The sequence below is a fragment of the Gallus gallus genome, chromosome 28, assembly GCF_016699485.2.
Source record: "Gallus gallus isolate bGalGal1 chromosome 28, bGalGal1.mat.broiler.GRCg7b, whole genome shotgun sequence".
Classification (NCBI taxonomy): domain Eukaryota; kingdom Metazoa; phylum Chordata; class Aves; order Galliformes; family Phasianidae; genus Gallus; species Gallus gallus.
Window position 1 is genome coordinate 457,901 of NC_052559.1, and position 27,674 is coordinate 485,574.

The 27,674-nt window shown below is 58.8% G+C and overlaps 3 protein-coding genes across 3 annotated transcripts; all 3 read left to right on the top strand.

Annotated features, from left to right (window-relative positions):
* Nucleotides 1-2,066: 2,066 nt before the first annotated feature.
* Nucleotides 2,067-12,658, top strand: LOC121107720 (PHD finger protein 7-like). The gene is made up of 11 exons (XM_040653587.2): nucleotides 2,067-3,899; nucleotides 4,233-4,324; nucleotides 4,430-4,531; nucleotides 4,790-4,914; nucleotides 5,103-5,265; nucleotides 5,381-5,487; nucleotides 5,705-5,818; nucleotides 5,969-6,087; nucleotides 6,260-6,950; nucleotides 11,391-11,664; nucleotides 12,566-12,658. Exons 1-11 carry the CDS (start codon nucleotides 3,848-3,850, stop codon nucleotides 12,656-12,658), a joined length of 1,932 nt encoding a protein of 643 aa, XP_040509521.1. The 5' UTR covers nucleotides 2,067-3,847.
* Nucleotides 12,659-13,506: 848 nt separating this feature from the next.
* Nucleotides 13,507-17,715, top strand: LOC107055319 (PHD finger protein 7-like). Its single transcript, XM_040653588.1, has 10 exons — nucleotides 13,507-14,180; nucleotides 14,513-14,604; nucleotides 14,710-14,811; nucleotides 15,070-15,194; nucleotides 15,382-15,544; nucleotides 15,654-15,760; nucleotides 15,978-16,091; nucleotides 16,242-16,360; nucleotides 16,533-16,818; nucleotides 17,679-17,715. The coding sequence occupies exons 1-10, from the start codon at nucleotides 14,129-14,131 to the stop codon at nucleotides 17,713-17,715; spliced, it is 1,197 nt and encodes a 398-aa protein (XP_040509522.1). The 5' UTR covers nucleotides 13,507-14,128.
* Nucleotides 17,716-23,287: 5,572 nt separating this feature from the next.
* Nucleotides 23,288-27,120, top strand: LOC112530458 (PHD finger protein 7-like). The gene is made up of 9 exons (XM_025144444.2): nucleotides 23,288-23,951; nucleotides 24,284-24,375; nucleotides 24,481-24,582; nucleotides 24,841-24,965; nucleotides 25,147-25,309; nucleotides 25,419-25,525; nucleotides 25,743-25,856; nucleotides 26,007-26,125; nucleotides 26,298-27,120. The coding sequence occupies exons 1-9, from the start codon at nucleotides 23,900-23,902 to the stop codon at nucleotides 26,876-26,878; spliced, it is 1,455 nt and encodes a 484-aa protein (XP_025000212.2). The 5' UTR covers nucleotides 23,288-23,899; the 3' UTR covers nucleotides 26,879-27,120.
* Nucleotides 27,121-27,674: the final 554 nt, after the last annotated feature.

The following is a 27,674-nucleotide window of genomic DNA, read 5'->3' on the forward strand; positions in this document are numbered from 1 at the left end:
CGTCAACGTTGGAGGCAGCCGGGGCTGCAGCAACCATGGCCTGGTTGAGTTTGTGATCTCAAGGGATGTGGGCCTGGCAAAAGAGTGGGGTCAGGACCCTGAACTTTGGAAGAGCGAACTTTAAGCTGTTCAATGGATTGTTGGCCAAGATCCCCTGGGATGCTGTCCTTAAAGAGAAAGATGTTGAGGAGAGCTGGCTACTCTTCCAGGATGCCCTCCTGAAAGCACAAGAGGTCTCCATCCCTCTGAATAAGAAAGTGGGCAGACGAGATAGGAAACCGGCACGGCTCGGCACAGGACAGATGTAGGATCAGGAAAGCCAAGGCGCAGGCAGAGCTGAACTTGGCAAGGGATGTGAAAAACAATAAGAAGACATTCTACGGGTGCACTGGCCAGAAGAGGCAGGCCAAAACAGGGGTACCTGCTTTAGTAAATTTAAAAGGAGAACTGGCTTCAACGGACAAAGAGAAAGCTGAGGTACTGAATGAGTTCTTTGCCTCGCTCTTCACTGGTGGCCAGGATTCTAGTCTTTCTCATGTCCCTGAGCCCTGCACCCCCAGGCCTCTAGGTGGGGACCAGGGGGGTAAATCCCCTCCCACGGTAAGGGCAGAGCAAGTCCGAGACCGCCTCAGGAGACTGGATGAGTACAAGTCTTTGGGGCCGGATGGCGTGCGTCCCAGGGTTCTGCAGGAGCTGGCTGAGGTGGTTGCCAAGCAACCATCCATCATACAGACTGGAAGGAGCAGTCCTTGAGAGCAGCTCTGCAGAGAAGGACCTGGGGGTCCTGATGGATGACCAACTTAACATGAGCCAGCAGTGTGCTCTTGCAGCTCGGAAAGCCAATGGTATCCTGGGCTCCATCATGAGCGGGGTGGTCAGGAGGGACAAGGAGGTGATTGTCCCTCTCATCTTTGCTCTTTTGAGGCCCCATCTGCAGTACTGTGTCCAGGTATGGAGCCCCCAGGACAAGAAAGACAGAGAGCTGTTGGAGAGAGTCCAGAGGAAGGCCACAAAGATGATCGGGGGCAGGAGCACCTCCCCTACGAAGACAGGCTGAGGGAGCTGGGCTTATTCAGCCTGGAGAAGAGAAGGCTGCGGGGTGACCTCATTGCAGCCTTTCAGGACCTGAAGGGAGCCTACATACAAGAAGGGAGTAAACTCTTTGAAAGGGTAGATAACAGCAGGACAAGGCGGAACCGTTCTAAGTTGAAAGAGGGAAGATTTAGGTTGGATGTAAGGGGGAAGTGCTTTACCAGGAGACTGGTGAGGTGCTGGAACAGCTGCCCAGAGAGGCTGTGGATGCCCCGTCCATCCCTGGAGGTGTTCAAGGCCAGGCTGGACGGGGCCCTGGGCAGCCTGGTCTAGTAAATGGGGAGGTTGGTGGCCCTGCCTGGCAGGGGGTTGGAGATTCATGATCCTTGAGGTCCCTCCCAACCCAGGCCATTCTGTGACTCTGATTCTGTGGCTCAGGTCTCCAGGGACGGAGCATCCACGGCATCTCTGTGCAACCTGTGCCAGTGCCTCACCACCCCCCCTGCAGAAGATTCTGTCCCTGTAGCCAACCTAAATCTCCCCTCTTGGAGCTTGGAACCGTTTCCCTCTTGGAGCTGGAAACCACATTGACACATTCGTCAGTTTTTGAGCAGGAAATAAGAGCGGATATGCATACATAGATATTTAGCTCGCTATTTTTCTTCCTCGATGTGTTATTTCCTATAACCCTGACTGCAAGTCCGTACGCGGAGCACCGCCGGCAACTCCGACCACCACGCAGCCCGACGGAGCGGCAGCGCAGAGCCGCCACAGCAACCAGGCGCCACTTCCGCTCTTCTCAGCGCATGCGCAGTACGACCAGGAGGACTTCTTACCATAGAGATGGCGGGGCTGACGGCACGGAGCAGTCCGAGCGAAGAGGCGCTACTTCCGGGTTTCCCGAGGCCTGGCGGGGGTCTGTTGTCGCAGAGGCGGGCGGTACAGAGCGGAGACAGCGGAGCGACGCGTTGCGCAGCTCCGGGAGGCCTCGGTGGTGCTCTGCGGGACTGTGCGGGCCCCGGGGGAGGGTCCAGAGCGCCCAGAGTGCTCCCACAGCTCGTATGACCCCCCACCGCCCATAACTCAAAGCGCCGCCACGGCGGTCCCGACAGTTTCGGCTGCAGTTCCGCGCTTCGCTCACGCGGTGGCAGCAGAGACGGAGAAAAGAGCGGCACGGAGCCTGGGGACCGCCACTGGGACCGGGGTGAGCCCGGGGGGACGGGGCGGGGCTTGGCTCTTCTCGAGGAAACGCCTTCGTTCCAAGGGCGTTCCGACTCGTCTGCCCTTGAGCTCTGCGAAAGCGGGTGGCGTTTGCCGTTCCTGAGCGCACAAGAGCTTCCACCGAAGGCGATGATGCCCGGAAGGCAGCAGTCCTACCGTTCTCCCATCACCGATGGTTCTCGCTAAGCCGCGTCCCTCAACACAGCATCCAAACGCTCTTTGAACACCACCAGGGTCGGTGACTCCACCACCTCTCTGGGCAGCCCATTGCAGTGCCTGACCACCCTTTCAGACAAGTAGTATTTCCTAACGTCCAGCCTGAACCTTCCGTGGTGCAGCTTGAAGCCATTCCCTCTAACTGTCACACGAGAGAAGAGGCTGACCCCCAGCTCACCACAGCCTCCCTTTCGGGTAGTTACAGAGAGCAATGAGGTCTCCCCTGAGCCTCCTCTTCTCTAGGCTGAGCAATCCCAGCTCCTTCAACCACTCTTCATAAGGCCTGTGCTCCAGAGCCCTCACCAGCTTTGTTGCCCTCCTCTGGACGCGCTCCAGGGCCTCGATGTCTTTCTTACCGTGAGGGGCCCAAAACTGGACAGGTACGGATGCCACCATGCCAGCCTGGGTTTGGTGAGGCCTGGAGTATGATCAAAATTTTGGGAACGCTGTGACAGGGGCAGACACCTCTCGGAGTGTGATTCCCAACTTCCTGCCTTAATGCAAATCTCAAGAACACGAGCCATGTCACCAAACCACTGCTCACGGCTGTTCGCTGAACCTGACACATTCTACTCCCCAGTCCTGCAGATCCATCACTTCTGGAGAAGGACAGATGCAAGGGTGCGTTTGGGACTGCCTTCATGCTCCCCGATGTGCCCCAGAGAGCAAGGCAGGGAAGGCCACAAGACCACGATGCCAAAGCAGACAGAAGACCTTCAGAAATCTGGGTAGAGACTGAGGTGAGGAGAACCAGGCAGTGTTCTGCCTTGAGGATCTCTCCTTGCACAAAGTCTTGGTGGAGGTGGGATATGTGAGATGGCTTAATCTTCCATGACAAGAGCTGACAAGAAGCAGAGATAAGAATCATTCAGTCCTACCACAGGCAGGATGCCTCCTACCAAGCAGGAGCAACCAACCGCTCACCCTTATGCAGTACCAGGGCTGCATTTTGTGGAGAAGCACTGAGAGCAACGGATCCAGAAGAGCCATCATCTACACAAAAGGCTCTGTTTTAATTCCGAAGAACAAGGAGCGTGTAATAATATATGTGTAATACTGTAATATATGCGTAATAAAATATGTGTAATACTGAAAGAAGAGGGGAGATACAGGTTGGGTGTTGGGAGGCAAGTGTTGATTCTGTTGAGGGTGGGGACGCACTGGAACAGGTTGCCCCGGGACGCCGCCATGTTGCTTGGGGGCCTGGGACCCACTCCGCCCTGGAGGGGGTAGGCGTGATGTCACAGTGGGTGGCGGGGAGCAGGCATTGTGACGCGCGGGGCTGGGAGCAGAGCAAAGGCTGCCGGGCTCAGAGCGTGTGTCAGTGCGGCCTGGCGAGGTGCAGAGAGAGCAGGGACTCTCCAAGTGCTCACCGCCGATGCGCAACATGTCCAGTAGGAAGCGGAAGTCCCCCGACTCCGGGGAGCAAGGTGAGAGCAAAGGATCCCTGCGCGCAGCTCCCCGCCGCCGGGCAGAGGGGTGCTGGGGGTCTGCCAGCGGCTGAGAGGGAAAGAAGGGGCAGGCAGGGGCTCCCCGGCTGCCGCTGGGCACAGCACCTCTGCTCCTCGGCAAGGGGCTCAGCCTGGGCTGTGGCTGCCCGCTGCCACCGTTGGGCCTGCAGTGCCCCGTCCTCCTGCACCGCCTCCAGCCCTGCCCCTCAGCCGGCACGGCAAGCAAAGAGCACGGCCCTGGGGACAGCCCTCAGGGAAAGCCTGGCCCCGCAAGGTGCTCACTGCTGCTCGCATTTGCTCTCTCCTCTGCAGCGTGCGTGCTGTGTCGCCGCGCGGATGTCAACCCGGACATCTGCGGGCGCACCTTTGCCGAGAGTGACCTCTGTGTGCATGAGTTCTGCTTGGTGAGTTCCAGCCCTCAAGGGCTCCTGCCAGCTTCCTGCCAGGGATGCTCCCTCCCTTCCTTTGCGTCCTAACGAGATCCTGCCCTGCTCTGTCCTCTCCGACAGCTTTTTGCCAACATCCGCTTTGAGGAAAGCGCCCCCTGGGAGGAAACTGTGGGCCTCCCGGTTGGTACCATCAGGTGCAGAATCAAGCAGGCAGACCAGAAGGTGAGGCCCTGAAGGGAGCGGTGAGCTTTGTGCCAGGAGAGGCTCACGCCAGCTTAGGCTGCACCCAGCGAAAGCAATCGCAGCCCTTCCAGCGGGCACCAGGCCCAAGTCCTGCCATAGCAGACGAGCCTTCTCCACCAGGCGGCTCTGCAGAGTGGGACCCAGCAGCTCCCGCAGCCTGTGCCCTGCCCAGAGGTGCGGGGCCGGCCGTGGAGGCCCTGGGCCTGCTGCTGACTGGGGCTGCCCTGTTCTTTTCAGCAATGCTTTGTTTGTGGCGAGAGAGGAGCCGCCATCAGCTGCGCAGAGAGAGGCTGTGCACGCAGCTTCCACCTGCCCTGCGCCGTGGACGGCGAATGTGTCACCCAGTTCTTTGGGCAGCACAGGTAAGGGCTGTCAGCAGCAACCAAGCCAGGGAGGAACCCGCAGCGACAGCTCCCAGCAGCCTGCCAGAGCCAGAGCCAGAGCCAGAGCCAGAGCCAGAGCCAGAGCCGGGGCCTGGGGGCGCCTGCCTGCCTGCTCTGCCCTCCTCGCAGCGCTTCTCACCGTGCCCATCGCTTGCATCTTCCCCCAGGTCCTTCTGCCGCGAGCACCGCCCGCGACAGGCAGTGGAGGCAGCTCCATCCCAAGGCACCGACTGCGTCATCTGCCTGGAGCCCATGGGGGACAGCACGTCCTACCAGACCCTGAGGTGCCCAGCGTGCAAGCACACCTGGTTCCACCGCAGCTGCGTCCAGGTAGGAGCCCTCCCCTCAGCCTGCGGCTACGGCCGGCGCTCAGCAGCACCAGGCCCCGCTCACGCTCACGCTCACGCTCACGCTCACGCTCACGCTGCTTCTGCTTCTCCGGCAGGGGCAGGCCATGAACGCCGGCACTATGTGCTTCCAGTGCCCCATTTGTCAAGACACGGAGCAGTTCCGTGCAGAAATGTCCACTCTGGGGATCCAAATCCCAGTCAGGTTGGTGTCCTTCTCCCCAGCTCTGCAGACGTGAAGGCGCGAGCGCTGGGCCTGCCCAGGGACTGTCCCGGCAGGCCTGGCCCTTTGCTGTCTCACGAGCATAGGCCTCAGCTTCATGGAGAAGCTGGAAACGGGGTTGGCTTGGATCAACAGGGATACCCTGGATCACACACGGGGGGCATCGGCGGCTCATCACATTCCCTCCCCTCTCTCGTAGGAGACCGTCTTGGTGGGATGACAGGACCTACCCATCGCTTCTACGGAGGCACGGGCGCTGCGATGTCAGCACGTGCCTTTACCCAGGAGGCAGGGAGCAGGAAGAGGCGGATGGGTGAGTTACCTCAGCAGGCCTCCGGGCTTCCGCGGGGGATCTCAGCCTCAACACGGGATGGGGAACAAGGGCTGAGCACCGCAGATGTGTTGGCCGCTGCCTGGCTTGGCTCACCTTGTCCTCACAGCCACAACCCGTTTGCTTCCCCAGGCCCTGGCAGCTGCTCCTCTGCAGCTCCTGTGCTGCAGAAGGGACCCACCGACGGTGCTCCTACCTGAGCAACAGAGTTAACAGCTGGGAGTGTAACAGCTGTGCTGGCGTGGGCACCGGTAAGATGCAACCAGTCGTGCTTCCCTAGGCAGGGGCCGGGCAACACCTGGCAGCGGGTGCTGCTCAGGGCGGCCTTGCCAGACTCTCTCTGCCCCAGAAAAGGAGGGCAGCCCGTTCCGACCCGAGGCTGCAGCTTCATCAATTCAGTGACCTCCCTGCCTCCCCTTACAGCCTCCAGCAGCAACACGGAGCGCGCCGGCCCCAGTACTTCCAGCCAAGGGGCTCTGGAGCCTCCCCGTGGCTCCCAGGGACTGGAGAACATCAGCTCCGGCCCCAGCAGCCAGGCAGCATCGGGCCTACCGCAGAGATCCCAGCTGCCTGAGAACAGCCACCTGCCCAGTGAGCCTGGGACACGGCAGAGGACAGTCCGCCCACGCCTCCCTGCGGATCACGAGGCATCTCGACACCGCGGGAGCGGCCGTACAACAGCCCCACGCACCAGCAGCGGCTCCCGCAGGTCCACCCAACAGAGGGCATCGCGGCCCTCCGCAGATTCCCCGGTGGCTGCGCCCAGGAGGGGTCCCAGGCAGCAGGGGACGGGCCGGGTACGAAGCCGCTCCCCGCTACAAGATCGGGCCTCGCTGTTCCCAGAGCCGGCCCAGAAGAAGCCGTGGCAGCAGACAAACGCCACGCCAAGCTGCACGGAGCAGCACACTCTGCTCGGCCACCCCAGTGACATCGAGGCCCTCGAGGGGTTCCCCGCAGCCGGGACACAGAAGAGCCTCCAGGCAGCAAGGGAGGGCCCACACATGAAGCCCTTCCACAGCGGGACGTCAGGCTGCGACTTCCCACAGAGACCCGAGCACACCGCGGCAGCCGGTCCCAACAGCGGCGGCCAGCCTGGGCACAAAGCTGCTCCCAGGTCGGTCCATCAGCAGAACCATAATCTCCACAGCCCGACCCTCAGTGTGCATAGGAACAGCCGTGTGCCAATGACACCTGCTCAACTTGGTCAACATCAGCCAAGACAATAAATCCCACACTCATTTACACCAGCTTCGTTCCCCTCGTCTTTTCCTGGGGTGGGCAGAGTTCAGACCTCGACCACAGGCTTGTCTCCTCCCCAGCAGAATGGCTTAGGGTGGAGGGGACCTTCAATAGCGTCCGGTTCCAACCCCCTGGCCGCGAGCAGCTTTGCGCACCACCAGATCAGATCAGGATGCCCAGGATCGCATCCAGCCTGGCCTCACATGACTCCAGAGATGGGGCATCCAGAACCCCTCTGGGCAGGATCTTGCTGTTCCAGTGCCCCGCCACTTGCTGAGCAAACAATCTCTTCCTAACGCCTAACCTCTCTCTATCCTCTTTTCGTTTAAAGCCAGTCCCCCTTGTCCTATCACTATCGGCCTGTGTAAAAAAGTCAGTCCTCCTCCAGCTTGGCAGGACCCTTCAAGTACTAGAAGGCTGCAACGAGGTCTCCCCGGAGCCTTCTGTTTTGAAAGCTAAATGAACCCTGTTCCCTACACCTGCCTTCATTGGTGAGGTGCTCCAGCCCTTGGATCATCTCTGTGGCCCTCCTCTGGACCAACTCCAACCGCTCCACATCCCTCCTGTGCTTGACTGGGGTGTCAAAGCTTGGGCACAGCACTCCAGATGGGGCCTCGCAAGGGCGAAGTAGAGAGGGACATTCTCCAAGTCCCTCTGCAAGCACACACTGCTGGCTCATCTCCAGCTCTTTGGCCATATGACCCCCAGGTCCGTCTCCACGGGGTTACTCTCTCAGTGTTCTCCTCCCAGCCTCTCCCCGTATCTGCCACTGCCTCGACCCAAGTGCAGCACCTTGCACTTGGCCTTGTTAAAGCTCCCTAGATGCTCACGTGCCCTCTGTTTCAGCAGTGTGTCCAGGCCCCTCTGGACAGCGTCTCTGCCTTCTATTGTGTCAACTGCACCGCTCAGCTTGGTGTCATCAGCAAACCTGCTGGGGGTACACTCTGTGTACCACTGCCTGTGTCCTTGATAAAAGTGTTCAAGAGCACCAGTCCCAAGACAGACCCCTGGGTGCCCGGCCTCCGCCTGGACGTACAGCCGCTGACAACAACCCTCCGCCCACGACCATCCAAACAATCTGTATCCACCTATCTGTCCAACACTCAAAGGCACGTCTCCTTCAATTTAGAGATAAGGAGGTGCTGTGGGACCATGTCAAAGGCCTTGCACGAGTCCAGGCAGAAGACATCGGTTGCCCTCCCTTTGTCCATCAGTGCCATCACTCCATCACCAAAGGCCTCCACATGGGTCAGGCACGACTGCCCTTGGTGAAGCCGTGCTGGCTGTCTTGCATCACCTCCTCATCTCGCGTGTGCCTTAACATCTCCTCCAGGAGGATCCACTCCGTCATATTCCCAGGCCCAGAGATGAGGCACAGCAGCCTCTAGGCCCAGCCGGGCTCTGGCCCCAGCCCCAGTGAGGCACGAGGTCTAAAATCACCATGGATCAAGGCTCCGCTGGCAGGGCAGCCCAATTCTGGGGGTGTTTCATGGCTTGGGCTTGCCACTCTTTTATATTGTTAATTCATAAGTAGCAAACCATTTAATTTTTAATCTATTTCTTAAAACGCCGGGGGAAAAAAAAAGGAGAGGAGCAAAACATGAAACTAGTAGGATATTTGATTTTTTTTTTATTATTGTTTTATTTTCTGGGTGAGACTAATACATAATTGCCCTGTTTGATGTCAATGGTTGCAATTTTTCATGAGGTCTCGTGGTGTTTGTCAGAGATTGTGGATGAAATTTTACTCTTCCCATGCTTCGCTCTTCGCAACTGTTCACAAGTGTGCTTACTGCCAAAAAGCGACAACGTGAATGAGGCTGGATTGCGAAGTGAGGGATGTTTCTGTCTGTTCAAAGGGGTCTTACAGAAGTCCAGTCAGGAGACATGATTACATTTTTGAGTTGAATATCTGATCGGAACTCCATGCATTCCATCTGAAAATTGGCAGGTAATGTGTTGGTATCAACTTAAAATGGTGTCGCAAACAGAAACGGATGCGCTTCTTTGAAAAATTGAAATGTGTTTTCAAGTTCCTTTATCAAAAGAGAAAGCATGGCTGCATATTCTTTGCCATTCAGAGCACTGTGTGGGGCCTGTGTGCTCACGGGCCCTCTGTTGGAAAGACCACACGGCGAGCTGCAAGAGGTCCAGAAGGCTCGTGGAATCCATTGATGACAACTTTCTGGTCCAGGTATTGGACAGGCCAACCAGTGGTGAAGCGTTGCTGGGCCTGCCGCTCACCAATGCGGAAGAGGCATCAACGTTGGAGGCAGCCGGGGCTGCAGCAACCATGGCCTGGTTGAGTTTGTGATCTCAAGGGATGTGGGCCTGGCAAAGAGTGGGGTCAGGACCCTGAACTTTGAAAGAGCGAACTTTAAGCTGTTCAATGGATTGTTGGCCAAGATCCCCTGGGATGCTGTCCTTAAAGAGAAAGATGTTGAGGACAGCTGGCTACTCTTCCAGGATGCCCTCCTGAAAGCACAAGAGGTCTCCATCCCTCTGAACAAGAAAGTGGGCAGACGAGATAGGAAACCGGCACGGCTCGGCAAGGACCTGCTGGGCACACTGAGGGCGAAGAAAGGTGCGTACAGGCTCTGGAAACAAGGGCGTGTCACCTGGGAAGAGTACAGGGATGCCGTCCGGACTTGCAGACGTAGGATCAGGAAAGCCCAGGCGCAGGCAGAGCTGAACTTGGTGAGGGATGTGAAAAACAATAAGAAGACATTCTACGGGAACACTGGCCAGAAGAGGCAGGCCAAAACAGGGGTACCTGCTTTAGTAAATTTAAAAGGAGAACTGGCTTCAACGGACGAAGAGAAAGCTGAGGTACTGAATGAGTTCTCTGCATCGCTCTTCACTGGTGGCCAGGATTCTAGTCTTTCTCATGTCCCTGAGCCCTGCACCCCCAGGCCTCTAGGTGGGGACCAGGGGGGTAAATCCCCTCCCACGGTAAGGGCAGAGCAAGTCCGAGACCGCCTCAGGAGACTGGATGAGTACAAGACTTTGGGGCCAGATGGCGTGCGTCCCAGGGTTCTGCAGGAGCTGGCTGAGGTGGTTGCCAAGCAACTCTCCATCATACAGACTGGAAGGAGCAGTCCTTGAGAGCAGCTCTGCAGAGAAGGACCTGGGGGTCCTGATGGATGACCAACTTAACATTAGCCAGCAGTGTGCTCTTGCAGCTCGGAAAGCAAATGGTATCCTGGGCTCCATCATGAGCGGGGTGGTCAGGAGGGACAAGGAGGTGATTGTGCCTCTCATCTTTGCTCTTTTGAGGCCCCATCTGCAGTACTGTGTCCAGGTATGGAGCCCCCAGGACAAGAAAGACAGAGAGCTGTTGGAGAGGGTCCAGAGGAGGGCCACAGAGATGATCGGGGGCAGGAGCACCTCCCCCACGAAGACAGGCTGAAGGAGCTGGGCTTATTCAGCCTGGAGAAGAGAAGGCTGCGGGGTGACCTCATTGCAGCCTTTCAGGACCCGAAGGGAGCCTACATACCAGAAGGGAGTAAACTCTTTGAAAGGGTAGATAACAGCAGGACAAGGCGGAACCGTTCTAAGTTGAAAGAGGGAAGATTTAGGTTGGATGTTAGGGGGAAGTGCTTTACAGGAGACTGGTGAGGTGCTGGAACAGCTGCCCAGAGAGGCTGTGGATGCCCCGTCCATCCCTGGAGGTGTTCAAGGCCAGGCTGGATGGGGCCCTGGGCAGCCTGGTCTAGTAAATGGGGAGGTTGGTGGCCCTGCCTGGCAGGGGGGTTGGAGATTCATGATCCTTGAGGTCCCTCCCAACCCAGGCCATTCTGTGACTCTGTGATTCTGTGGGTCAGGTCTCCAGGGACGGAGCATCCACGGCATCTCTGTGCAACCTGTGCCAGTGCCTCACCACCCCCCTGCAGAAGATTCTGTCCCTGTAGCCAACCTAAATCTCCCCTCTTGGAGCTTGGAACCGTTTCCCTCTTGGAGCTGGAAACCACATTGACACATTCGTCAGTTTTTGAGCAGGAAATAAGAGCGGGTATGCATACATAGATATTTAGCTCGCTATTTTTCTTCCTCGATGTGTTATTTCCTATAACCCTGACTGCAAGTCCGTACGCGGAGCACCGCCGGCAACTCCGACCACCACGCAGCCCGACGGAGCGGCAGCGCAGAGCCGCCACAGCAACCAGGCGCCACTTCCGCTCTTCTCAGCGCATGCGCAGTACGACCAGGAGGACTTCTTACCATAGAGATGGCGGGGCTGACGGCACGGAGCAGTCCGAGCGAAGAGGCGCTACTTCCGGGTTTCCCGAGGCCTGGCGGGGGTCTGTTGTCGCAGAGGCGGGCGGTACAGAGCGGAGACAGCGGAGCGACGCGTTGCGCAGCTCCGGGAGGCCTCGGTGGTGCTCTGCGGGACTGTGCGGGCCCCGGGGGAGGGTCCAGAGCGCCCAGAGTGCTCCCACAGCTCGTATGACCCCCCACCGCCCATAACTCAAAGCGCCGCCACGGCGGTCCCGACAGTTTCGGCTGCAGTTCCGCGCTTCGCTCACGCGGTGGCAGCAGAGACGGAGAAAAGAGCGGCACGGAGCCTGGGGACCGCCACTGGGACCGGGGTGAGCCCGGGGGGACGGGGCGGGGCTTGGCTCTTCTCGAGGAAACGCCTTCGTTCCAAGGGCGTTCCGACTCGTCTGCCCTTGAGCTCTGCGAAAGCGGGTGGCGTTTGCCGTTCCTGAGCGCACAAGAGCTTCCACCGAAGGCGATGATGCCCGGAAGGCAGCAGTCCTACCGTTCTCCCATCACCGATGGTTCTCGCTAAGCCGCGTCCCTCAACACAGCATCCAAACGCTCTTTGAACACCTCCAGGGTCGGTGACTCCACCACCTCTCTGGGCAGCCCATTGCAGTGCCTGACCACCCTTTCAGACAAGTAGTATTTCCTAACGTCCAGCCTGAACCTTCCGTGGTGCAGCTTGAAGCCATTCCCTCTCGTCCTATCACTGTCACACGAGAGAAGAGGCTGACCCCCAGCTCACCACAGCCTCCCTTCGGGTAGTTACAGAGAGCAATAAGGTCTCCCCTGAGCCTCCTCTTCTCTAGGCTGAGCAATCCCAGCTCCTTCAACCACTCTTCATAAGGCCTGTGCTCCAGAGCCCTCACCAGCTTTGTTGCCCTCCTCTGGACGCGCTCCAGGGCCTCGATGTCTTTCTTACCGTGAGGGGCCCAAAACTGGACACGGTACTCGAAGTGCGGCCTCACCAGTGCTGAGTACAGGGGGACAATTACCTCCCTGTTCCTGCTGGCCACACTATTTCAGATACAAGCCAGGATGCCATTGGCCTTCTTGGCCACCTGGGCACACTGCTGGCTCATGTTCAGTCTAGCGTCAATCAACACCCCCAGGTCCATTTCCTCTACACAGTCTTCCTGCCACTCTGCCCCACGCCTGTAGCGTTGCCTGGGGTTATTGTGGCCAAAGGAACAACATCACCTTGACACTCCAATCTGCCTTTGGTAGGAGCTGAAATTTGTCTACCTGATGTCAGACAGCCGCCAGCTCCACACAAAGATCTACACCAAGGAGCTGCAGGGAGAATGCAGCACACCTTGATGAAGGTCTCACAGAAGGACAACAGGGAGTGCTGCCCACACTGGACTGCCTTTCTGAGGCCAGGTACGGATGCCACGATGCCAGCCTGGGTTTGGTGAGGCCTGGAGTGTGATCAAAATTTTGGGAACGCAGTGACAGGTGCAGACACCTCTCGGAGTGTGATTCCCAACCTTCCTGTCTTAATGCAAATCTCAAGACCACGAGCCATGTCACCAAACCACTGCTCACGGCTGTTTGCTGAACCTGACACATTCTACTCCCCAGTCCTGCAGATCCATCACTTATGGAGAAGGACAGATGCAAGGGTGCGTTTGGGACTGCCTTCATGCTCCCCGATGTGCCCCAGAGAGCAAGGGCAGGGAAGGCCACAAGACCACGATGCCAAAGCAGACAGAAGACCTTCAGAAATCTGGGTAGAGACTGAGGTGAGGAGAACCAGGCAGTGTTCTGCCTTGAGGATCTCTCCTTGCACAAAGTCTTGGTGGAGGTGGGATATGTGAGATGGCTTAATCTTCCATGACAAGAGCTGAAAAGAAGCAGAGATAAGAATCATTCAGTCCTACCACAGGCAGGATGCCTCCTACCAAGCAGGAGCAACCAACCGCTCACCCTTATGCAGTACCAGGGCTGCATTTTGTGGAGAAGCACTGAGAGCAACGGATCCAGAAGAGCCATCATCTACACAAAAGGCTCTGTTTTAATTCCGAAGAACAAGGAGCTTAATGGCGCTTTGGAAATCTAGCACACCCGAAAGAGAGGCACTGTAACTAAAGCATGGATGTTTGCAATATGATCTCTTTTCACAGTTTCTAAATGGGTGCTTGGTTTCATTTTTGCCTGGGCATGCCCCCTATACAGCTGGAAAATACTAGTTTCAGGACAGTCTCAATGAAATCTCCTTTCCATACTGAAGGGTAATGTTTTCTTAACAATGCAATTAGCCCTTAGTAAGCCTAAAGGTCACTTACAGGGAACTTTGTCACCTGATTGCTCTGACAGTGGGAGAGCGGGGCCAAAGCCTGGACTTAGTGGGCAGCGAAGACAGGCATCTGGGATCCCTTTCAAGGGAAGGGGGCATTGACAAAGCCCTTGGAAATGAAATAGGAGCCTTCACCTTACGGAGGTGACTCTGTGCAGTGGAGAAAGGAGGGAACCGGGTCTTCTGGAGGTGATGCGTAATACGGAAAGAAGAGGGGAGATACAGGTTGGGTGTTGGGAGGCAAGTGTTGATTCTGTTGAGGGTGGGGACGCACTGGAACAGGTTGCCCCGGGACGCCGCCATGTTGCTTGGGGGCCTGGGACCCACTCCGCCCTGGAGGGGGTAGGCGTGATGTCACAGTGGGTGGCGGGGAGCAGGCATTGTGACGCGCGGGGCTGGGAGCAGAGCAAAGGCTGCCGGGCTCAGAGCGTGTGTCAGTGCGGCCTGGCGAGGTGCAGAGAGAGCAGGGACTCTCCAAGTGCTCACCGCCGATGCGCAACATGTCCAGTAGGAAGCGGAAGTCCCCCGACTCCGGGGAGCAAGGTGAGAGCAAAGGATCCCTGCGCGCAGCTCCCCGCCGCCGGGCAGAGGGGTGCTGGGGGTCTGCCAGCGGCTGAGAGGGAAAGAAGGGGCAGGCAGGGGCTCCCCGGCTGCCGCTGGGCACAGCACCTCTGCTCCTCGGCAAGGGGCTCAGCCTGGGCTGTGGCTGCCCGCTGCCACCGTTGGGCCTGCAGTGCCCCGTCCTCCTGCACCGCCTCCAGCCCTGCCCCTCAGCCGGCACGGCAAGCAAAGAGCACGGCCCTGGGGACAGCCCTCAGGGAAAGCTGGCCCCGCAAGGTGCTCACTGCTGCTCGCATTTGCTCTCTCCTCTGCAGCGTGCGTGCTGTGTCGCCGCGCGGATGTCAACCCGGACATCTGCGGGCGCACCTTTGCCGAGAGTGACCTCTGTGTGCATGAGTTCTGCTTGGTGAGTTCCAGCCCTCAAGGGCTCCTGCCAGCTTCCTGCCAGGGATGCTCCCTCCCTTCCTTTGCGTCCTAACGAGATCCTGCCCTGCTCTGTCCTCTCCGACAGCTTTTTGCCAACATCCGCTTTGAGGAAAGCGCCCCCTGGGAGGAAACTGTGGGCCTCCCGGTTGGTACCATCAGGTGCAGAATCAAGCAGGCAGACCAGAAGGTGAGGCCCTGAAGGGAGCGGTGAGCTTTGTGCCAGGAGAGGCTCACGCCAGCTTAGGCTGCACCCAGCGAAAGCAATCGCAGCCCTTCCAGCGGGCACCAGGCCCAAGTCCTGCCATAGCAGACGAGCCTTCTCCACCAGGCGGCTCTGCAGAGTGGGACCCAGCAGCTCCCGCAGCCTGTGCCCTGCCCAGAGGTGCGGGGCCGGCCGTGGAGGCCCTGGGCCTGCTGCTGACTGGGGCTGCCCTGTTCTTTTCAGCAATGCTTTGTTTGTGGCGAGAGAGGAGCCGCCATCAGCTGCGCAGAGAGAGGCTGTGCACGCAGCTTCCACCTGCCCTGCGCCGTGGACGGCGAATGTGTCACCCAGTTCTTTGGGCAGCACAGGTAAGGGCTGTCAGCAGCAACCAAGCCAGGGAGGAACCCGCAGCGACAGCTCCCAGCAGCCTGCCAGAGCCAGAGCCAGAGCCAGAGCCAGAGCCAGAGCCAGAGCCGGGGCCTGGGGGCGCCTGCCTGCTGCTCTGCCCTCCTCGCAGCGCTTCTCACCGTGCCCATCGCTTGCATCTTCCCCCAGGTCCTTCTGCCGCGAGCACCGCCCGCGACAGGCAGTGGAGGCAGCTCCATCCCAAGGCACCGACTGCGTCATCTGCCTGGAGCCCATGGGGGACAGCACGTCCTACCAGACCCTGAGGTGCCCAGCGTGCAAGCACACCTGGTTCCACCGCAGCTGCGTCCAGGTAGGAGCCCTCCCCTCAGCCTGCGGCTACGGCCGGCGCTCAGCAGCACCAGGCCCCGCTCACGCTCACGCTCACGCTCACGCTCACGCTGCTTCTGCTTCTCCGGCAGGGGCAGGCCATGAACGCCGGCACTATGTGCTTCCAGTGCCCCATTTGTCAAGACACGGAGCAGTTCCGTGCAGAAATGTCCACTCTGGGGATCCAAATCCCAGTCAGGTTGGTGTCCTTCTCCCCAGCTCTGCAGACGTGAAGGCGCGAGCGCTGGGCCTGCCCAGGGACTGTCCCGGCAGGCCTGGCCCTTTGCTGTCTCACGAGCATAGGCCTCAGCTTCATGGAGAAGCTGGAAACGGGGTTGGCTTGGATCAACAGGGATACCCTGGATCACACACGGGGGGCATCGGCGGCTCATCACATTCCCTCCCCTCTCTCGTAGGAGACCGTCTTGGTGGGATGACAGGACCTACCCATCGCTTCTACGGAGGCACGGGCGCTGCGATGTCAGCACGTGCCTTTACCCAGGAGGCAGGGAGCAGGAAGAGGCGGATGGGTGAGTTACCTCAGCAGGCCTCCGGGCTTCCGCGGGGGATCTCAGCCTCAACACGGGATGGGGAACAAGGGCTGAGCACCGCAGATGTGTTGGCCGCTGCCTGGCTTGGCTCACCTTGTCCTCACAGCCACAACCCGTTTGCTTCCCCAGGCCCTGGCAGCTGCTCCTCTGCAGCTCCTGTGCTGCAGAAGGGACCCACCGACGGTGCTCCTACCTGAGCAACAGAGTTAACAGCTGGGAGTGTAACAGCTGTGCTGGCGTGGGCACCGGTAAGATGCAACCAGTCGTGCTTCCCTAGGCAGGGGCCGGGCAACACCTGGCAGCGGGTGCTGCTCAGGGCGGCCTTGCCAGACTCTCTCTGCCCCAGAAAAGGAGGGCAGCCCGTTCCGACCCGAGGCTGCAGCTTCATCAATTCAACGACCTCCCTGCCTCCCCTTACAGCCTCCAGCAGCAACACGGAGCGCGCCGGCCCCAGTACTTCCAGCCAAGGGGCTCTGGAGCCTCCCCGTGGCTCCCAGGGACTGGAGAACATCAGCTCCGGCCCCAGCAGCCAGGCAGCATCGGGCCTACCGCAGAGATCCCAGCTGCCTGAGAACAGCCACCTGCCCAGTGAGCCTGGGACACGGCAGAGGACAGTCCGCCCACGCCTCCCTGCGGATCACGAGGCATCTCGACACCGCGGGAGCGGCCGTACAACAGCCCCATGCACCAGCAGCGGCTCCCGCAGGTCCACCCAACAGAGGGCATCGCGGCCCTCCGCAGATTCCCCGGTGGCTGCGCCCAGGAGGGGTCCCAGGCAGCAGGGGACGGGCCGGGTACGAAGCCGCTCCCCGCTACAAGATCGGGCCTCGCGTTCCCAGAGCCGGCCCAGAAGAAGCCGTGGCAGCAGACAAACGCCACGCCAAGCTGCACGGAGCAGCACACTCTGCTCGGCCACCCCAGTGACATCGAGGCCCTCGAGGGGTTCCCCGCAGCCGGGACACAGAAGAGCCTCCAGGCAGCAAGGGAGGGCCCACACATGAAGCCCTTCCACAGCGGGACGTCAGGCTGCGACTTCCCACAGAGACCCGAGCACACCGCGGCAGCCGGTCCCAACAGCGGCGGCCAGCCTGGGCACAAAGCTGCTCCCAGGTCGGTCCATCAGCAGAACCATAATCTCCACAGCCCGACCCTCAGTGTGCATAGGAACAGCCGTGTGCCAATGACACCTGCTCAACTTGGTCAACATCAGCCAAGACAATAAATCCCACACTCATTTACACCAGCTTCGTTCCCCTCGTCTTTTCCTGGGGTGGGCAGAGTTCAGACCTCGACCACAGGCTTGTCTCCTCCCCAGCAGAATGGCTTAGGGTGGAGGGGACCTTCAATAGCGTCCGGTTCCAACCCCCTGGCCGCGAGCAGCTTCGCGCACCACCAGATCAGATCAGGATGCCCAGGATCGCATCCAGCCTGGCCTCACATGACTCCAGAGATGGGGCATCCAGAACCCCTCTGGGCAGGATCTTGCTGTTCCAGTGCCCCGCCACTTGCTGAGCAAACAATCTCTTCCTAACGCCTAACCTCTCTCTATCCTCTTTTCGTTTAAAGCCAGTCCCCCTTGTCCTATCACTATCGGCCTGTGTAAAAAAGTCAGTCCTCCTCCAGCTTGGCAGGACCCTTCAAGTACTAGAAGGCTGCAACGAGGTCTCCCCGGAGCCTTCTGTTTTGAAAGCTAAATGAACCCTGTTCCCTACACCTGCCTTCATTGGTGAGGTGCTCCAGCCCTTGGATCATCTCTGTGGCCCTCCTCTGGACCAACTCCAACCGCTCCACATCCCTCCTGTGCTTGACTGGGGTGTCAAAGCTTGGGCACAGCACTCCAGATGGGGCCTCGCAAGGGCGAAGTAGAGAGGGACATTCTCCAAGTCCCTCTGCAAGCACACACTGCTGGCTCATCTCCAGCTCTTTGGCCATATGACCCCCAGGTCCTTCTCCACAGGGCTACTCCCTCGGTGTTCTCCTCCCAGCCTCTCCCCGTATCTGCCACTGCCTCCACCCAAGTGCAGCACCTTGCACTCGGCCTTGTTAAAGCTCCCTAGATGCTCACGTGCCCTCTGTTTCAGCGTGTGTCCAGGCCCCTCTGGACAGCGTCTCTGCCTTCTATTGTGTCAACTGCACCGCTCAGCTTGGTGTCATCAGCAAACCTGCTGGGGGTACACTCTGTGTACCACTGCCTGTGTCCTTGATAAAAGTGTTCAAGAGCACCAGTCCCAAGACAGACCCCTGGGTGCCCGGCCTCCGCCTGGACGTACAGCCGCTGACAACAACCCTCCGCCCACGACCATCCAAACAATCTGTATCCACCTATCTGTCCAACACTCAAAGGCACGTCCCTTCAATTTAGAGATAAGGAGGTGCTGTGGGACCATGTCAAAGGCCTTGCACGAGTCCAGGCAGAAGACATCGGTTGCCCTCCCTTTGTCCATCAGTGCCATCACTCCATCACCAAAGGCCTCCACATGGGTCAGGCACGACTGCCCTTGGTGAAGCCGTGCTGGCTGTCTTGCATCACCTCCTCATCTCGCGTGTGCCTTAACATCTCCTCCAGGAGGATCCACTCCGTCATATTCCCAGGCCCAGAGATGAGGCACAGCAGCCTCTAGGCCCAGCCGGGCTCTGGCCCCAGCCCCAGTGAGGCACGAGGTCTAAAATCACCATGGATCAAGGCTCCGCTGGCAGGGCAGCCCAATTCTGGGGGTGTTTCATGGCTTGGGCTTGCCACTCTTTTATATTGTTAATTCATAAGTAGCAAACCATTTAATTTTTAATCTATTTCTTAAAACGCCGGGGGAAACAAAAAGGAGAGGAGCAAAACATGAAACTAGTAGGATATTTGATTTTTTTTTTAATTGTTTTATTTTCTGGGTGAAACTAATATATAATTGCCCTGTTTGATGTCAATGGTTGCAACTTTTTGTGAGGTCTCGTGGTGTTTGTCAGAGATTGTGGATGAAATTTTACTCTTCCCATGCTTCGCTCGTCGCAACTGTTCACAAGTGTGCTTACTGCCAAAAAGCGACAACGTGAATGAGGCTGGATTGCGAAGTGAGGGATGTTTCTGTCTGTTCAGAGAGGTCTTACAGAAGTCCAGGCAGGAGACATGGTTACATTTTTGAGTTGAATATCTGATCGGAACTCTATGCATTCCATCTGAAAATTGGCAGGTAATGTGTTGGTATCAACTTAAAATGGTGTCGCAAACAGAAACGGATGCGCTTCTTTGCAAAATTGAAATGTGTTTTCAAGTTCCTTTATCAAAAGAGAAAGCATGGCTGCATATTCTTTGCCATTCAGAGCACTGTGTGGGTCCTGTGTGCTCACGGGCCCTCATCCTGTAGGGGGACTTCAGCCATCCGGACATCTGTTGGGAAGACCACACGGCGAGCTGCAAGAGGTCCAGAAGGCTCGTGGAATCCATTGATGACAACTTTCTGGTCCAGGTATTGGACAGGCCAACCAGTGGTGAAGCGTTGCTGGGCCTGCCGCTCACCAATGCGGAAGAGATCATCAAAGGCGTCAACGTTGGAGGCAGCCTGGGCTGCAGCAACCATGGCCTGGTTGAGTTTGTGATCTCAAGGGATGTGGGCCTGGCAAAGAGTGGGGTCAGGACCCTGAACTTTGGAAGAGCGAACTTTAAGCTGTTCAATGGATTGTTGGCCAAGATCCCCTGGGATGCTGTCCTTAAAGAGAAAGATGTTGAGGAGAGCTGGCTACTCTTCCAGGATGCCCTCCTGAAAGCACAAGAGGTCTCCATCCCTCTGAATAAGAAAGTGGGCAGACGAGATAGGAAACCGGCACGGCTCGGCAAGGACCAGATGTAGGATCAGGAAAGCCAAGGCGCAGGCAGAGCTGAACTTGGTGAGGGATGTGAAAAACAATAAGAAGACATTCTACGGGTACACTGGCCAGAAGAGGCAGGCCAAAACAGGTGCACCTTCTTTAGTAAATTTAAAAGGAGAACTGGCTTCAACGGACAAAGAGAAAGCTGAGGTACTGAATGAGTTCTTTGCCTCGCTCTTCACTGGTGGCCAGGATTCTGGTCTTTCTCACGTCCCTGAGCCCTGCACCCCCAGGCCTCTAGGTGGGGACCAGGGGGGTAAATCCCCTCCCACGGTAAGGGCAGAGCAAGTCCGAGACCGCCTCAGGAGACTGGATGAGTACAAGTCTTTGGGGCCAGATGGCGTGCGTCCCAGGGTTCTGCAGGAGCTGGCTGAGGTGGTTGCCAAGCAACTCTCCATCATACAGACTGGAAGGAGCAGTCCTTGAGAGCAGCTCTGCAGAGAAGGACCTGGGGGTCCTGATGGATGACCAACTTAACGTGAGCCAGCAGTGTGCTCTTGCAGCTCGGAAAGCCAATGGTATCCTAGGCTCCATCATGAGCGGGGTGGTCAGGAGGGACAAGGAGGTGATTGTCCGTCTCTACTCTGCTCTTGTGAGGCCCCATCTGCAGTACTGTGTCCAGGTATGGAGCCCCCAGTACAAGAAAGACAGAGAGCTGTTGGAGAGGGTCCAGAAGAGGGCCACAAAGATGATCGGGGGCAGGAGCACCTCCCCTACGAAGACAGGCTGAGGGAGCTGGGCTTATTCAGCCTGGAGAAGAGAAGGCTGCGGGGTGACCTCATTGCAGCCTTTCAGGACCCGAAGGGAGCCTACATACCAGAAGGGAGTAAACTCTTTGAAAGGGTAGATAACAGCAGGACAAGGCGGAACCGTTCTAAGTTGAAAGAGGGAAGATTTAGGTTGGATGTTAGGGGGAAGTGCTTTACCAGGAGACTGGTGAGGTGCTGGAACAGCTGCCCAGAGAGGCTGTGGATGCCCCGTCCATCCCTGGAGGTGTTCAAGGCCAGGCTGGACGGGGCCCTGGGCAGCCTGGTCTAGTAAATGGGGAGGTTGGTGGCCCTGCCTGGCAGGGGGGTTGGAGATTCATGATCCTTGAGGTCCCCCCAACCCAGGCCATTCTGTGACTCTGATTCTGTGGGTCAGGTCTCCAGGGACGGAGCATCCACGGCATCTCTGTGCAACCTGTGCCAGTGCCTCACCACCCCCCTGCAGAAGATTCTGTCCCTGTAGCCAACCTAAATCTCCCCTCTTGGAGCTTGGAACCGTTTCCCTCTTGGAGCTGGAAACCACATTGACACATTCGTCAGTTTTTGAGCAGGAAATAAGAGCGGGTATGCATACATAGATATTTAGCTCGCTATTTTTCTTCCTCGATGTGTTATTTCCTATAACCCTGACTGCAAGTCCGTACGCGGAGCACCGCCGGCAACTCCGACCACCACGCAGCCCGACGGAGCGGCAGCGCAGAGCCGCCACAGCAACCAGGCGCCACTTCCGCTCTTCTCAGCGCATGCGCAGTACGACCAGGAGGACTTCTTACCATAGAGATGGCGGGGCTGACGGCACGGAGCAGTCCGAGCGAAGAGGCGCTACTTCCGGGTTTCCCGAGGCCTGGCGGGGGTCTGTTGTCGCAGAGGCGGGCGGTACAGAGCGGAGACAGCGGAGCGACGCGTTGCGCAGCTCCGGGAGGCCTCGGTGGTGCTCTGCGGGACTGTGCGGGCCCCGGGGGAGGGTCCAGAGCGCCCAGAGTGCTCCCACAGCTCGTATGACCCCCCACCGCCCATAACTCAAAGCGCCGCCACGGCGGTCCCGACAGTTTCGGCTGCAGTTCCGCGCTTCGCTCACGCGGTGGCAGCAGAGACGGAGAAAAGAGCGGCACGGAGCCTGGGGACCGCCACTGGGACCGGGGTGAGCCCGGGGGGACGGGGCGGGGCTTGGCTCTTCTCGAGGAAACGCCTTCGTTCCAAGGGCGTTCCGACTCGTCTGCCCTTGAGCTCTGCGAAAGCGGGTGGCGTTTGCCGTTCCTGAGCGCACAAGAGCTTCCACCGAAGGCGATGATGCCCGGAAGGCAGCAGTCCTACCGTTCTCCCATCACCGATGGTTCTCGCTAAGCCACGTCCCTCAACACAGCATCCAAACGCTCTTTGAACACCTCCAGGGTCGGTGACTCCACCACCTCTCTGGGCAGCCCATTGCAGTGCCTGACCACCCTTTCAGACAAGTAGTATTTCCTAACGTCCAGCCTGAACCTTCCGTGGTGCAGCTTGAAGCCATTCCCTCTCGTCCTATCACTGTCACACGAGAGAAGAGGCTGACCCCCAGCTCACCACAGCCTCCCTTCGGGTAGTTATAGAGAATAAGGTCTCCCCTGAGCCTCCTCTTCTCTAGACTGAACAATCCCAGCTCCTTCAATTACAATTCATAAGGCCTGTGCTCCAGAGCCCTCACCAGCTTTGTTGCCCTCCTCTGGACGCGCTCCAGGGCCTTGATGTCTTTCTTACCGTGAGGGGCCCAAAACTGGACAGGTACGGATGTCACCATGCCAGCCTGGGTTTGGTGAGGCCTGGAGTATGATCAAAATTTTGGGAACGCAGTGACAGGTGCAGACACCTCTCGGAGTGTGATTCCCAACCTCCTGTCTTAATGCAAATCTCAAGAACACGAGCCATGTCACCAAACCACTGCTCACAGCTGTTTGCTGAACCTGACACATTCTACTCCCCAGTCCTGCAGATCCATCACTTATGGAGAAGGACAGATGCAAGGGTGCGTTTGGGACTGCCTTCATGCTCCCCGATGTGCCCCAGAGAGCAAGGCAGGGAAGGCCACAAGACCACGATGCCAAAGCAGACAGAAGACCTTCAGAAATCTGGGTAGAGACTGAGGTGAGGAGAACCAGGCAGTGTTCTGCCTTGAGGATCTCTCCTTGCACAAAGTCTTGGTGGAGGTGGGATATGTGAGATGGCTTAATCTTCCATGACAAGAGCTGACAAGAAGCAGAGATAAGAATCATTCAGTCCTACCACAGGCAGGATGCCTCCTACCAAGCAGGAGCAACCAACCGCTCACCCTTATGCAGTACCAGGGCTGCATTTTGTGGAGAAGCACTGAGAGCAACGGATCCAGAAGTGCCATCATCTACACAAAAGGCTCTGTTTTAATTCCGAAGAACAAGGAGCTTAATGGCGCTTTGGAAATCTAGCACACCCGAAAGAGAGGCACTGTAACTAAAGCATGGATGTTTGCAATATGATCTCTTTTCACAGTTTCTAAATGGGTGCTTGGTTTCATTTTTGCCGGGCATGCCCTCTATACAGCTGGAAAATACTAGTTTCAGGACAGTCTCAATGAAATCTCCTTTCCATACTGAAGGGTAATGTTTTCTTAACAATGCAATTAGCCCTTAGTAAGCCTAAAGGTCACTTACAGGGAACTTTGTCACCTGATTGCTCTGACAGTGGGAGAGCGGGGCCAAAGCCTGGACTTAGTGGGCAGCGAAGACAGGCATCTGGGATCCCTTTCAAGGGAAGGGGGCATTGACAAAGCCCTTGGAAATGAAATAGGAGCCTTCACCTTACGGAGGTGACTCTGTGCAGTGGAGAAAGGAGGGAACCGGGTCTTCTGGAGGTGATGCGTAATACGGAAAGAAGAGGGGAGATACAGGTTGGGTGTTGGGAGGCAAGTGTTGATTCTGTTGAGGGTGGGGACGCACTGGAACAGGTTGCCCCGGGACGCCGCCATGTTGCTTGGGGGCCTGGGACCCACTCCGCCCTGGAGGGGGTAGGCGTGATGTCACAGTGGGTGGCGGGGAGCAGGCATTGTGACGCGCGGGGCTGGGAGCAGAGCAAAGGCTGCCGGGCTCAGAGCGTGTGTCAGTGCGGCCTGGCGAGGTGCAGAGAGAGCAGGGACTCTCCAAGTGCTCACCGCCGATGCGCAACATGTCCAGTAGGAAGCGGAAGTCCCCCGACTCCGGGGAGCAAGGTGAGAGCAAAGGATCCCTGCGCGCAGCTCCCCGCCGCCGGGCAGAGGGGTGCTGGGGGTCTGCCAGCGGCTGAGAGGGAAAGAAGGGGCAGGCAGGGGCTCCCCGGCTGCCGCTGGGCACAGCACCTCTGCTCCTCGGCAAGGGGCTCAGCCTGGGCTGTGGCTGCCCGCTGCCACCGTTGGGCCTGCAGTGCCCCGTCCTCCTGCACCGCCTCCAGCCCTGCCCCTCAGCCGGCACGGCAAGCAAAGAGCACGGCCCTGGGGACAGCCCTCAGGGAAAGCTGGCCCCGCAAGGTGCTCACTGCTGCTCGCATTTGCTCTCTCCTCTGCAGCGTGCGTGCTGTGTCGCCGCGCGGATGTCAACCCGGACATCTGCGGGCGCACCTTTGCCGAGAGTGACCTCTGTGTGCATGAGTTCTGCTTGGTGAGTTCCAGCCCTCAAGGGCTCCTGCCAGCTTCCTGCCAGGGATGCTCCCTCCCTTCCTTTGCGTCCTAACGAGATCCTGCCCTGCTCTGTCCTCTCCGACAGCTTTTTGCCAACATCCGCTTTGAGGAAAGCGCCCCCTGGGAGGAAACTGTGGGCCTCCCGGTTGGTACCATCAGGTGCAGAATCAAGCAGGCAGACCAGAAGGTGAGGCCCTGAAGGGAGCGGTGAGCTTTGTGCCAGGAGAGGCTCACGCCAGCTTAGGCTGCACCCAGCGAAAGCAATCGCAGCCCTTCCAGCGGGCACCAGGCCCAAGTCCTGCCATAGCAGACGAGCCTTCTCCACCAGGCGGCTCTGCAGAGTGGGACCCAGCAGCTCCCGCAGCCTGTGCCCTGCCCAGAGGTGCGGGGCCGGCCGTGGAGGCCCTGGGCCTGCTGCTGACTGGGGCTGCCCTGTTCTTTTCAGCAATGCTTTGTTTGTGGCGAGAGAGGAGCCGCCATCAGCTGCGCAGAGAGAGGCTGTGCACGCAGCTTCCACCTGCCCTGCGCCGTGGACGGCGAATGTGTCACCCAGTTCTTTGGGCAGCACAGGTAAGGGCTGTCAGCAGCAACCAAGCCAGGGAGGAACCCGCAGCGACAGCTCCCAGCAGCCTGCCAGAGCCAGAGCCAGAGCCAGAGCCAGAGCCAGAGCCGGGGCCTGGGGGCGCCTGCCTGCTGCTCTGCCCTCCTCGCAGCGCTTCTCACCGTGCCCATCGCTTGCATCTTCCCCCAGGTCCTTCTGCCGCGAGCACCGCCCGCGACAGGCAGTGGAGGCAGCTCCATCCCAAGGCACCGACTGCGTCATCTGCCTGGAGCCCATGGGGGACAGCACGTCCTACCAGACCCTGAGGTGCCCAGCGTGCAAGCACACCTGGTTCCACCGCAGCTGCGTCCAGGTAGGAGCCCTCCCCTCAGCCTGCGGCTACGGCCGGCGCTCAGCAGCACCAGGCCCCGCTCACGCTCACGCTCACGCTCACGCTCACGCTGCTTCTGCTTCTCCGGCAGGGGCAGGCCATGAACGCCGGCACTATGTGCTTCCAGTGCCCCATTTGTCAAGACACGGAGCAGTTCCGTGCAGAAATGTCCACTCTGGGGATCCAAATCCCAGTCAGGTTGGTGTCCTTCTCCCCAGCTCTGCAGACGTGAAGGCGCGAGCGCTGGGCCTGCCCAGGGACTGTCCCGGCAGGCCTGGCCCTTTGCTGTCTCACGAGCATAGGCCTCAGCTTCATGGAGAAGCTGGAAACGGGGTTGGCTTGGATCAACAGGGATACCCTGGATCACACACGGGGGGCATCGGCGGCTCATCACATTCCCTCCCCTCTCTCGTAGGAGACCGTCTTGGTGGGATGACAGGACCTACCCATCGCTTCTACGGAGGCACGGGCGCTGCGATGTCAGCACGTGCCTTTACCCAGGAGGCAGGGAGCAGGAAGAGGCGGATGGGTGAGTTACCTCAGCAGGCCTCCGGGCTTCCGCGGGGGATCTCAGCCTCAACACGGGATGGGGAACAAGGGCTGAGCACCGCAGATGTGTTGGCCGCTGCCTGGCTTGGCTCACCTTGTCCTCACAGCCACAACCCGTTTGCTTCCCCAGGCCCTGGCAGCTGCTCCTCTGCAGCTCCTGTGCTGCAGAAGGGACCCACCGACGGTGCTCCTACCTGAGCAACAGAGTTAACAGCTGGGAGTGTAACAGCTGTGCTGGCGTGGGCACCGGTAAGATGCAACCAGTCGTGCTTCCCTAGGCAGGGGCCGGGCAACACCTGGCAGCGGGTGCTGCTCAGGGCGGCCTTGCCAGACTCTCTCTGCCCCAGAAAAGGAGGGCAGCCCGTTCCGACCCGAGGCTGCAGCTTCATCAATTCAATGACCTCCCTGCCTCCCCTTACAGCCTCCAGCAGCAACACGGAGCGCGCCGGCCCCAGTACTTCCAGCCAAGGGGCTCTGGAGCCTCCCCGTGGCTCCCAGGGACTGGAGAACATCAGCTCCGGCCCCAGCAGCCAGGCAGCATCGGGCCTACCGCAGAGATCCCAGCTGCCTGAGAACAGCCACCTGCCCAGTGAGCCTGGGACACGGCAGAGGACAGTCCGCCCACGCCTCCCTGCGGATCACGAGGCATCTCGACACCGCGGGAGCGGCCGTACAACAGCCCCACGCACCAGCAGCGGCTCCCGCAGGTCCACCCAACAGAGGGCATCGCGGCCCTCCGCAGATTCCCCGGTGGCTGCGCCCAGGAGGGGTCCCAGGCAGCAGGGGACGGGCCGGGTACGAAGCCGCTCCCCGCTACAAGATCGGGCCTCGCGTTCCCAGAGCCGGCCCAGAAGAAGCCGTGGCAGCAGACAAACGCCACGCCAAGCTGCACGGAGCAGCACACTCTGCTCGGCCACCCCAGTGACATCGAGGCCCTCGAGGGGTTCCCCGCAGCCGGGACACAGAAGAGCCTCCAGGCAGCAAGGGAGGGCCCACACATGAAGCCCTTCCACAGCGGGACGTCAGGCTGCGACTTCCCACAGAGACCCGAGCACACCGCGGCAGCCGGTCCCAACAGCGGCGGCCAGCCTGGGCACAAAGCTGCTCCCAGGTCGGTCCATCAGCAGAACCATAATCTCCACAGCCCGACCCTCAGTGTGCATAGGAACAGCCGTGTGCCAATGACACCTGCTCAACTTGGTCAACATCAGCCAAGACAATAAATCCCACACTCATTTACACCAGCTTCGTTCCCCTCGTCTTTTCCTGGGGTGGGCAGAGTTCAGACCTCGACCACAGGCTTGTCTCCTCCCCAGCAGAATGGCTTAGGGTGGAGGGGACCTTCAATAGCGTCCGGTTCCAACCCCCTGGCCGCGAGCAGCTTCGCGCACCACCAGATCAGATCAGGATGCCCAGGATCGCATCCAGCCTGGCCTCACATGACTCCAGAGATGGGGCATCCAGAACCCCTCTGGGCAGGATCTTGCTGTTCCAGTGCCCCGCCACTTGCTGAGCAAACAATCTCTTCCTAACGCCTAACCTCTCTCTATCCTCTTTTCGTTTAAAGCCAGTCCCCCTTGTCCTATCACTATCGGCCTGTGTAAAAAAGTCAGTCCTCCTCCAGCTTGGCAGGACCCTTCAAGTACTAGAAGGCTGCAACGAGGTCTCCCCGGAGCCTTCTGTTTTGAAAGCTAAATGAACCCTGTTCCCTAAACCTGCCTTCATTGGTGAGGTGCTCCAGCCCTTGGATCATCTCTGTGGCCCTCCTCTGGACCAACTCCAACCGCTCCACATCCCT